This window comes from Semicossyphus pulcher, unplaced genomic scaffold, assembly GCF_022749685.1.
Source record: "Semicossyphus pulcher isolate SPU_LCO1_2020_fin unplaced genomic scaffold, fSemPul1.0.p SCAF_13, whole genome shotgun sequence".
NCBI lineage: Eukaryota > Metazoa > Chordata > Actinopteri > Labriformes > Labridae > Semicossyphus > Semicossyphus pulcher.
The window spans coordinates 8,880,828-8,893,369 of record NW_027211637.1 but is presented as its reverse complement, the minus strand read 5'-3'; the positions used below and the strand labels follow the sequence as shown (position 1 = coordinate 8,893,369).

Sequence of the window (12,542 nt, the reverse complement as noted above, 5' to 3'; positions counted from 1 at the left end):
TTAGACACTGCCTTTGTTTACATTTTCCAGGGCAAACATTTAAAGTGAGTGATACGACTGTTAAAGATAGCAGGATGGGATTATTTGTTAAAAACCACCACTTAAGCATGTACAGGACAAAATCAGCAAAGAGATAAGAGGTACGGCTTTGTCCACAGGGGGCGCCGAAATCAACACAAACTGGAAATTCCTCACAGGAGCTTTAAGTATTGCTGTTACAGTGTGGCTGCCAGGCAATCGGCACCACAGCCAGAGGCGCCCAACACAGAAGTATGGTTTCTTTAAGAAATCTCCTACATAAAACTCCCCCTTAAACCACAAATAGTTTTTTGTAATGCTCTGTCTAAAATATTTTTAACTGTGGAGAAAGCCATGCCAGCTGTTTACCTCTGATTCCAGTCTTTATGCTAAGCTACGCTAATCACCCCCTGACTGTAGAGTACGTACTGTAATACTTTGTCATATTTAGTTTGCAGCATACTGTTTGTACTGTGAACAGGTTTTAAAACCATGAATGCTTGTTGCAAATGCAAACAAATAGTCAACTATGCTTTAAAGGAGCACTCTGTTATGACACTGGGTTACTGTGGAAACATGGCAGTGCAACATGGTGGATTCAGTGGAAGAGACCTGCTCCCTCTTTACTTATAAAGAAGTAATTCTAAGATTATTAAACAACAATCATTTTTATTTTAAGTTAGTTATACACAAATGTAAACATGCAAATGAAGATTGATTCCCACTTCTGCCAATAACTCTGCCACTAGATCCCCTGATGCACACTGTACCTTAAAATCTGCATTAGCTTGATGTTTTTTGGGAGTTACAAATGTGTTCAATTAAATGCAGAAACAACACAGTCCTTAAAGTGTCTGGAATGTGTCGTTATGAAATCCACAGACATACAGCTGAAGGAGGATTTTCATTGAGAAAAATTACATAAAGGCTGAACAGCCTCGAGGCCGGCCATGAAACTATTTTTAACTAATCCGTTTATTCAGTTTTTCACAGAGCTGCATTCAATATCACTGCCTCTCACTGTTGCGCTCTGTGACCCACTAACTCTCTCTCTCTGTTCTAACAGAGCACAAACAGTAGTGATTTGTTGCATAATAAACAATTTCTGCCAGTGTTTTGTAGGTTAAATCAATGCTTACTTCCATGGACTTGTTTCTGTTGAATGTACAAGCTGCTCTGATTTTGTATTTTTAGAGAACAAATGGTTTCATGTATGCAGTTTTACCTTGAGCATTACTCAAGGAAGAAGCTCACTTTACTGTCACAAATCATACAGTTTCTAGTGTTTAGTTCAGAGCTGGAAGACTCTTTTCAAGCAGGGAATACATGCAAATTACATCATTACAGAACCTTCCTGCAATGAGAAGCTTTTAGCCTCGTTATCCTGCAGCAGAGCAGTGTTTCAGAGGGCTTGTTAGATTCGTCAGAGAAAGGATTTCTACTGCAGATAAGACGAGCTTTGCAAAACAACTAGATCTGCAGTGGTTTTGCAATTGTGAAGGAAAACTTAGCAGCAATCGTCCAAAGTAGAAAAACCTCAACACACTGAATCCTCAGATGATACTTGCAGGGCAAACCTTCTTTGTTATTAAGCCTGAGAATTATTGCAGTAGTAGAAATGAACATTTACAACTGCAGACATAATATTGAAGTGAAAACCCTGACATTAATGACTTTGTTTATGAGTGTCTGGTTTAAGACCTTGTGTTAAACAAAGTGTGAAATCCATTAGTTTTCATGAATAACTATTATGTATGGCGTAATTGATGGACTCTTAGAAAATGAGAAAACAATCAATGCGGAAAATCTAAATATGAATTTAATAGTTTGTGAAAAGACACCACGCATGAGTCTGTCTGCCATCACAACTTCTGTGTCTATGATAGAAAAATATATTGTTGAAAGGAGGATCCAAAGATATGACCGTTTTTTTACAATTCAAATCTGATCTTCTTGCTGTGTGTTTTACATCAGACCGCCCTCCTTTCAGCACTTCAGCTTCTCCTTGTAAATAAGGTCATGTTAAACGCTTGGCTTTCAATTGAGCTTTTAGATGTTTTAAACAACTCTCCATTTAATTCATGAGTCTGTTGTTGCCTTACCTTTTATGGCTCTGCTTCAGAGTGTAACATGACTGTATTTATATAGAGACTGTGGCTGAGTCCAAAACAATTCCAGGTTGTTGGAGCACAGACACAAGTAGAGCTGTGTAAATTAGACTGGGAGATGGAGGCTGAGCGCCTGTTTAGACATCAGGGTGTGTAAATATTAAGATAGAGTTGGCCACAGTCACAGTAGTACCTCCTTTTTGCGTTCTCCTCTCCCCTTGTCTTTTTCTCATCCCCCTCTTCTCTTCTTATACCTTCAGTACATCCCTCCATCTGTCATTTCATCAGATGTTTGTTCTGGCTGTCATGTAAGCCACCCCACATGTCCTGCCATCATCTGCTTTCATTTCCTGTCATTTTTCTCCTCCGCAATGCCTTTTTGTTTCTATGCCACTATCCATTCATCTGTCAGTCTGTTCTTTTCTTGTGAACATGATATCTCAAGAACGCCTTGAGGCAGAAACGACCACTTCGACTCAAGGATGGACTGATTAGATTTTGGTTGGCAAAGGTCATGTCAGGCTTACATCCATTATAGGCAATATTTGTGAAAACAATATCTCAGGAACACAACCATTTGTATTACATGACACAAATGTCCACTGGGACTTAAGGAGGAGCTGATTAGATTTTGTTGGCTGAGGTCAAAGGTCACTGTGATCTATCGAAAAATACTTTTTGCCCATACCTCAAGATTTTTTTATGCTAACATAATTTCACACAGCTGTCTAATAGGAAAAAATAATAAATTGATGATTTTTCTAACCTTAAGGTCAAAGGTCATCCTTATAGTGACATCATAATGTCCTAGAAATACCCTTTTCAGTCAATTATTCCCGTCTTTTCATTATGAACATGATTTCTCAGCAGTGCCAGGTGGGAATTTATTACAAATGGTGTAGTTTTGTATCCATCAAAGAAAAGTACACAATGCAACATAAGTGGAAAATCTCCCTTTGCCAGTACCTGTTTGTTCTGCTGTGTGGAAAGGGTCTTCTGACAATCACATGATCTGCAGAGAGTGAGATGTTCTCTATTATGTCCCTCCTGTAAGTGATTGAGGTGTAACCTCTCCTGTAAATATAGGTGGTACAACATTGTTTTGTTTAAGGGCATGTCCTTTCAAATATTTTCATTATATTTCCTCTCCCGTCATTCTGTGGGAAACACTGATGGATGTAAACCATTACTTGGCTGGTTGTCAGAGGCGTGTAACAACAAAGGCGGTAATTCCAGACCTCCTTTCATTTGTTTTCCTTTAATTTAATCTTCTCATTTTCTTTCTGTCTCCTTCTTTGCCTGTCTTTATTTTTTCCTCCATGTCTTTTCTTTTTCCTCGCCTCTTTCCCTTTTCTTCCCCCTTTCTTAGAAAGCAGTAAAGCCCTGTCCTGAAGTTTGGGAAACCCAACCCAAATCCAAAGTTGTGTCACTGTGTTTTTACAGGCCTAATTTCCCACCTTCCCACTGTTGTGACTGTTCATCCTGTTTCTGTTAGCCTGTTCCTCTTCCCTTCTGTTTGTATGTGTCTCTGTTTAACATGGCTTGGATGACACAATGGAAACCACCTGTGGATTCTACAGTATGTGCAGAGACGCTGCTCCAATGATAACATCCTGAGGAGCCTGTGGAGTTATAAGTACAGCCCAGCCACAGTCTATATTCAGTGAAGTAATGTCCCACTGTTCATACATCACCTGCTTCACTGCCCGTAGCCTTTCATACTGAGCTGTAATTTGTGAGCAGCCATTAGTTGGATTCCTAAAGAAAATTGAAACAAAGAGGAGATTTGAAATAAGTGCAGTTATGGTTAGCCAGACATGTAGCAGAGCTAATCTGGTCCGTCCAACACTTTGGTTCAGAGTTAAAATATAAACAAGTATAAGATTAGCACGAAATGTTGATATTCAGAAGATAAATCCTAATGACTGTTACCTAAATCTTCATGTAAAACTACCAGTAGAAAGTGAAATCTCTCAAAATCCCCTGGATGGATTGGTGCATTTTGTTAATGATATTATAGGTATGTAGTTTATCCTGGAATTTTTGATGATCCTTTCGGTATTACTCTAGAACCATCATCAGCTCAAAATCTTAATGGATCCAATACTGACCCAAATTAAGACCAAATACTGCACACTATTAACATTTCATCAGCCTCAGCTTGTTGCATTTATTGCTAATTAGCGAAACCTAGCATGCTAACACACTTAAGCAAGATGGTGAAGGTGGCCAAAAATATAGTAAAATGAGATTGCTGACACTTCTTAACCATTCTCAGGTGCTCATTAATGTAAGTGTCATCTTTTCATCCACAAGAATGAACCAGATTGCATTGCTGTTAGCAGAAAGTAGCATAGGCCTACGAGCCATCGACACAACTTCATTTGTTTACTCTTCGAATTTTTGAGGGCACTTATTTAAACTTACCTAAGCATTTGATTAGAACACTCAAAAAATCGCATACACATAGTATACTGTATAGCTTGTTAGCATTGTCATTGTTAGCATAGTGGCATTTTTAAAATGTCTTCTCTAATAATTCTCTATGTTAATAAATATAAATATCATTTTGAAAGCAAAGCTAGCTGATGCAAAGACTTAGTTTAGCATTTAAAGACCAATAGCAGTTTTCACAAAACCTCTAAACATCAACAGTTTAATTTACAGTTACAGTCACACATTTGTATCTTCTGTGTCGCCACACTGATTTCACTAGTTCACAGTTTTCTCTGCTTGTTGTTTGGTTAACTAGAGTTGGAGCAGTTTGTTAGTGTTGTATCATCTCATGGGGATGCTAACAAAAGCCTTCAGCTCTGCTCTCGCTCTTCGTCATGTTTCACTTTCTCTATCAGGATTTCTGGCTGAGGATCATTTGTTCTACTTGGTTAGTGCCAGAGTTTTATATAATGGTTTGTCATTGTTCAGGGCCTTCGGTGCATTTGTTCAGCTTTTGAACCCTCCGCTCTCTGTATTTATTACTCAGTACCTCATTCATTACTCATTACTTCAGTTTCTTCTTACACTAAAGTACTTTTGTGGAGTTACTTTTTGGCTGCCTGTTGAATAGAACTGCCTGCTTCACCTTACTTACTTACTTACTTACTAGTAGTATCTAAATGTGTTTTAACTGTGTAGTCTAGTATTGTCCATTTTCCAGGAGCCAATTTATATAATGCTAATGTATTTGCCGTTTAGACCTTGAAATGTCAGTATGATACATTTAGTGTCAGTTAAATAGCTCTATAGTCCATATAATGCTCCTCCAGCTATTTTTGCCAGTTCAAGTTCATCCAATGGAAGTAGACAGTCAGCATACAATACCAGTATTCATCCCCACAACCAAAGTTCAACAGGAGAAAGAGGCCGCTAATCAGCTTCTTAAAGAGCCCCTCTGTCTTCTCTCTCTCTCTCTCCCAGTCTCTCTCTTTTATTCTCTATTCACACTTATCTCTCTCTATCATTGGAGCCAACTTGACAAAATGTGTGTGTGTGGAAGGGCATGACCCAGAATGGGCTTTTGAAGCAAATTACATTCTGTCATCTTGTTAAATTTAACCAGAAAAATGTGCAGAACTGCTCGGCCAGTTTGGGCAGCGGTCAAAGCTTAATTTCAATCATGTGTTAGAATGTGTGTGTGTGTGTGTGTGTGTGTGTGTGTGTGTGTGTGTGTGTGTGTGTGTATGTGTGTAAAAGAGAGACACAGAAATTAGGTAGAATCAACAGATCGAGGTAAACAGCCTTTTATTCTAACTCTGTGTGGGCATATGCATGCAGGCAGCAGAGTGTGCTTGTCAGCTATAGAGAGTGAAATTTTCTGGTGGGAAATGTTTTGTCTTTTAGTGCCTCTTTTGGTGAAGTGAGCCTGTCATTGGCCCCCGTCTGATGAATATTCACAAAGGTGACAAAGAACTCTCACACAAACAAAGTTGAAGCCAATTAGTTTCCACAGAGAGAGAGACAGGTTCACCCATGCAGAATCACTCTGGTTGTGTGTGTGTGTGTGTGTGTGTGTGTGTGTGTGTGTGTGTGTGTGGGTGCACCCGCAAAGACAATTTAACTTGTTGCATGTGAGAAGAGGAAACACGACAAAGTGAACCATAGCAAATTGATTTGAATCTTGGCCCCCACAGTACAGCTAATTATCATGGCTCTACATCACAGCATTGAAATCACAATCACAAATGTCAGCGTGGGTGCCAAGGTGTGGTCTTTGCTGCTGTTCGCTGCAGCTACACGGGGGACATTGTGGCCTTTGGGCTGTGGGTTCATTTTTGCATTTCTCCAAAGGTCTATGTAGAGCAACGAAAACAAAAGAGCAGGGTGGAAATTGACGCCCGTCTCAACAAGAGACGGATTGTTTTATGTTCTTCTTGACCCCTGAGGAGTTTTCCCACCGCTCCTCGCATCAGGACCTCTCACCTACTTTCTTCAGACCTTCCCACTCCTCTTAGAGGAGACAGGACACTCCTTGTTTCCTGTTACATATTATCACCCCTAACTCAAACATGTTCTGTCATTTTAGACCCTTCATGTTGCTTTAATTTGTTTTTATTAGAAAAAGATCTACCAGTGGTAGTGTTGTCTTGGTCATTCTCCATCATGGGTCACTGGACTACTGCCTGAATGTGGATTTAATTCCTACCATGTGATAATGCACAGTTGGCATTAACAAAAGTCACTATGCCAACTATGCTAAACTAAAAAGGCTGCATGAACCTTTTAAAACCCTGTTTCACACAACAACCAACCAATCAAAAATGCTCAGGTCACATGACAGTCAGGTGGTATTAGCAGGACCAGCTGATACTTACAATGGTCACCTGACAACACAAACAACAATGGACAGCAAAGAGCTCATGGCATGGATTAACTGAAATAAAATATCCAAGATCAGAGATTTTCAAGATTTGTGGATTAACACAGCACATAAACCCTGAGCTGTGTTTATTAGAAAATTACCAAGTCAGGGGTTTATTGAATAAGATTTAATGTTTGTAGTGTAATTGAAATTTTTGCACAGGCTTCATGCAACCAATATAACCAAGTTGTGTATCAAGCCAGAGATTCTTTACACCATTCTGTATGTTAAATAGCTTTAAAGATATAATCTCAAAGATTTTCACTTAAATAAAAGTCACTATGGCCCACTGATAAAAGCCATTGCATTTGCAGTACATAGTATTATTACGGACTGGGGGTCTGTGGCGACATTCGCAGAAAAAATCACAAGCAGCACCCAGTTAGTGACGCGTTTTCATCACCCAGCAGTGGTTGGTCTGCCAGAGAGGGTAGGCGGAGCTAAGTGGCTGCTTTTCCGGTCTCTGCATAGTGTTGCGAGTAAACAGTTATCTGCTATGGCCGAACAAACAAAGAAAAGATCGATGACTACAGATAAAGCTTCGAAATAAGTGAAAATTCAAAGAAAAAGAGACAATGAAGGCAAACAGTCTAAAAAGGAAAGCGACTGTAAGCGAGGAAAATCAAGAGTTACAATCGTAACAAAGGGAGTCTATCGTAATGTCTGGTTATCTGGCCATAAGAGAAGGAAACTGAGAGCTTCGAGATTATATCTCTAAACCTAAAGTCTTATATGCACTGCGGGCTTCGTCAGTATGAGAACTCTTTGTTTGGAGCATGTCATAGATTGTTTGATTAAATTTGTATCATTATGTGTTGATTAGCTGGCACAAGAAATAATTGCAAAGACGTCTGTATTATTGATAGATGTATACATTTATTTTTTATATTTTTATTTGGCATTTTATGCTTTTATTTAGAGAGCGAGGGGACGGTGGATAGTGTTGGAAACAGGGGAAGAGAGAGTGGGGATGACATGCAGCAAAGGGCCGAGGGTGGGAGTCAAACCCGGGGCCACTACATCAAGTACTGTAGCCTCTTTATATGGGATGCCCCATTTAACCACCCATTGCCCCTATATATATATTTACATTTTATTTTTTTAACGATGTGTTGTTGGGTTTGTAGACTCTCTAGCTGCCTCTTAGCTGTCTATCGTCTATGTCGATTCAATGTTAGTGAGATAAACACCTGGTTCGTCTGCACCTTACCTGTGACTTAAACCTACTTAAAGAAAATAATTGAAATGACTAGAAAAAAAGACATTTGTACGTAAGAAAACATCTCATTCAGGGGCGCTGGTTAAGCTCAGATGGTAGAGCAGGTGCTTCATGTACAGAGGCCACAGTCCTTGACATGCTGATCACAGGCTCGACTCCCGGTCTGCCGATCATTTCGTACATGTAATTCCACCACTCTCTACTCCCCACGTTTCCTGTCTCTCTTTAGCTGTCCGATCAAATAAAGGCAAAAGCCAAGAAAAAAAGTAGAAAAAATCTCATTTGACAGAATACCTTACCAGTTAAATTTGCTGTTCATTTACAATACATATATTCTGTGCTTCTCTCTCAGGGTGGTGCTATCTCCATCCTGACGGCGTGTGAGAGGCCCAGTGACTTTGCCGGAGTGGTCCTGATCGCTCCGATGGTCCAGATGAACCCAGACTCTGCCACACCGTTCAAGGTAGCACTTTATCTCTTCTCATCTAACTCTCTCCACAGCTCTATACTTCTGCTGTCCTCTCCTTACTTACTGAGTCACGCTCTTCAGTGAAGTACTAGTCTTCTTACTCCACTCAGCCCTGCTTCGGTTCATGACTATAATACTGACACCTTTTATATTGTGTGTTTGGAGATTTAGTGTGAGTACCACTTTAGCAGCATTAGCTGTCTCTTACTGAATCACAGATTCAAACGTGACCAGTTTTCAGGGCCAAACTCTGACAGAAGTGGTGTCAAAATCTGAACAGGAGAAGAAGAGATTTGTTTTTCTAATTATTAGCATGTTTTAACAAGACGAAATGTGCTTTTAAAACCCTGCACTGATATAAACATACCCACTGGGTGCAAGCAGGTGAATTACACAGTACACAGTCGAAATGAAAGGCTGTATCTCATTGTAACACTAAGCAGATGGCGAGAAAAATAAAGACAGAGAGAGATGGAAACATTCTTCAGGGAGGTGTTGATGTGTGAAAATAAACTGAAAGGCTTCGTGCGTTTTTGTTTTTTCGCTGTTTACAGGTTTTTCTGGCGAAGGTTCTGAACCACATGCTGCCCAGCTTCACTCTGGGCACCATCGAATCCAAATGGATCTCACGGGACAAGAAGCAGGTGAGAGACAAATGCTTGTGGGTGCTTATTTGGCAAGGAGAGCTGTATTGTAATTTGTGATTGAAATAGCAAAGTCTCAAGGGACAAACGGGATTTTATGCGTACGTGTGTGAAGACAGCTTCCAATCTTTTGGGACAATACAAACTTTGAACCCTTTCCAAAATGCAATAAGTGTTTTTTTGCCTTTCTCGCCAAGCTTGATTGTGTGTATGAAAAACCTTGGGTGGGTTTAATTGCGTTATTAGTGATTATAAAAACAAGTGCATGTACTGTGTCACGGGGGTAACATGGTCTCTACAAGCAAAATAGTGTATTTTAGTATCTGGTTGTGTGTGTTTTAGTAACTCATACCCATTTCTTGTGTGGCCTGAAGTTGAACTACAGAGGAGACAAAAGAAACGCACACATACAGTCACGTCTACTCACCTCTATTTGCACGTATTTGCGCCTGTGGAAGTGTGCTGTGGTTTCTGCACAGTTGGGGTCATGTGTGTTCATATTTCCAACCAGCGTGTGTCTGTTAGTATTTACACAACATAAAAGGCCTTTCAGAAACAGTCTGTACTAACAATAGGATCCCACATCCTGCTGCTTCTGCTTGCTGCAGGTATTTGAGGGAGGTTTTATCTCACACGTACAATATTAGTTCGACACAATTGATTCAGAGCTTCATGAATCATTGAAAAGAAGTTGATTAGTTGATTGACTGATGTTTACATTCTTCATATGCTTACCCATTAGAGTGATCACCTTGTTTCATGAATGACAATTCTGTGTAGTAGTCATGTTATATTGTTTCATTAACTGTGATAGTAAGCAGGTGATGGTGTCATCATCACAGCTGTGAAAAACAGATTAGAGTCCAACAATACATAATAAATGACAAAACCAATGAAATAACACATGATGGACTCAATAATGCATAGGTGCTTTTCGACCAAAAATACCAGGAACTTCTTTTCAAGGAACTAAATGTTTCCTGTGGCCTATTGTTGTCTGCGTTTCCACAGCAGCCTAAAGTCCCTGGAGGATTATGCAAATCAGGCCGATGACGTATGGAGAACCAATAAAATAACTGCACTACACCGCCAGTCCAGTAGGCAGCGGTAAGAAGGAGATGAAGGCCATACAACAAAGATGATGCCATGAAACGTGTACACTTTAGCGTTTCCAATTCCCCCTGGATGTCCTCTTCCGCATAAATGCTCAGCAAGGCCTGCACTTTGTTGTCGGTCCATCTGTCGTTGGCTTTCTTCTCTGACTCCATCTCAAAGCATGGTGATAAACAATCTTGAAGCACGATAACAGTGAGCTTGCAGCTGCGGTCTCTTAAACATGGCGGGTACACAGACTTTCCAGGGGGTAAATCGGTTATCCCCGGAACTAAATTTAGACCCTGGTTCCTGCTATCGAAACGCACAGAGTTCCTCAAAAAGTTAGTTCCTAGTTCCTGGGGAATAGCACCTCATGACTCATAAAAGGCAGAGTTTTATGTCCAGTCCAGGTTCGGCACACAGGTAGTCACAGGCAATAATCCAAAAAGGGGCAGACAAAAAGTCAAAGTCAAAAAGTCAGGCTAAGGTCACACACAAAATCACTCACTAGAAAAAGATGCTGGAATGAGGTGGAAATAACAACACGAATGAAATGAAAATAAAGACATGACCTGAGGGAACTTAGCGGACTGTGTCAGTAAATGTAGGAGAACTTAATATTTTCTTCTTTCCTCTCCTTTAAATCATTTAATGAACCCTTAAATTAATCCTGTGAAGCTTTGGAGGGTCCTGACCCCTAGATTAGGCATCACTGGGCTACACTACCAAACTGTATAAAGTAGTTAAAACTCATCTCCCCCTCAGCCAGCTACACCAGTAAAATGCTGCATGTGTTTGTTGGATTTAACTAAAAATCAAATCATGTTATACATAAATATATAGCAGTATATATACAGTATTATGTCCTGATACAAAACCTATAAATCACCATTTCACAAGAAACTGCCATGCCCTAATTTTCTTTACATTACCTGCAACTTTAGTTTTCCTTAGTGAGTTAAGAGTAGAACTATCAGGAGATGTCGTCCCAGTTTTGACCGAGGTCTTTCAAGTATCAGCGACTTCTCTGAGCATGTTGTATCACAGCTCAGCTTACTGCCATTCATTATTCAAAGCAGCCGCACATGTGGCCTGAGAGGAGCTGCTTCTGTTTAAGTGGGCCATCAGCTGTGTTTACATATAAGCTCAACAGAAACAGGAGTGTGCGTGAGACTTATATGCAAGCACGTACAGAACTTGAAAGTATTCATGTTTAATGTCAGAGAAACAGGCGGTGTCCTCTGCTGTTTAACTTGCAGATAAAACTCATGTAATACGGCACATTTTTGTGTCCCTCCCTTCCTCTGATGTTATTCTTTCATAAAAGCCTCCGTCCATTTATTTTAAATTCTTACTCCTACTTGCCAACTTTAATATTTATTCCCAGGAGTCTTTTCATTTTCTCTCCCATAGAGGAATTTCTTTTCATGACTTTCTTCCATATTTGGATTAAACTACAACATTTATTGAGCTTGTTAAAAATAGATTCTTTATACAGAAATGCAGGCCTTGAAGTTCCACTTTCTCCAACAAAATATTTTATGCCAAGATAAAGTTGCTATGGTTACGTTAAGAAGGTAAAAGAGATGTTTTTTCAACTTGAAATCGTTATCAGGATATAAAGTTATAAGGATTAACCTCTTGGAGAGTTGAGAAGGAATGTTTTTGCCTGCTCGGGATGATTCTGTGTTAGGTGTTAGGAGGTAGGCTATATGAACTCACAGAAAAAGAAAAGCAGCAGGAAAAACAAAGAGCATCATAAGAATCTAAATCAAATAGTCATCTTTGCCCTCTAACTCTTTCCTTTCCCTCTCTCCGGCCAGGTGGAGTTGTATGACACCGATGAGCTGAACTTTCACGGCGGAGTGCGGGTGTCCTTCGCCATGCAGATGATGGGGGCTGCAGAGCGTATAGAGAGGGAGATCCCGAGCATCAGCTGGCCCTTCCTGCTCCTGCACGGGGATGTTGACAAGCTCACCGACATCAGAGGCTCCAGGATGATGTACGAGAACGCTCCCAGCTCAGACAAGAAACTCAAGGTGGGATTGGTTTGTTCACAGTGGATTTTATATCAATGATTGCGGAAGTTTAAAAATGTCTTTTGAAATGAGTTTTTGTCAGCAGGACTGTA

The 12,542-nt window shown here is 40.0% G+C and overlaps 1 protein-coding gene across 1 annotated transcript in view; it reads left to right on the top strand.

The window, feature by feature from the left end:
- mgll (monoglyceride lipase) overlaps positions 1-12,542 on the top strand; it is a 47,565-nt gene that overhangs the window by 28,004 nt on the left and 7,019 nt on the right. The window contains exons 5-7 of the mRNA XM_069659604.1: positions 8,556-8,666; positions 9,227-9,316; positions 12,235-12,450. Coding sequence (XP_069515705.1) covers positions 8,556-8,666; positions 9,227-9,316; positions 12,235-12,450 — 417 coding nt within the window. The remainder of the gene's footprint in view (positions 1-8,555; positions 8,667-9,226; positions 9,317-12,234; positions 12,451-12,542) is intronic.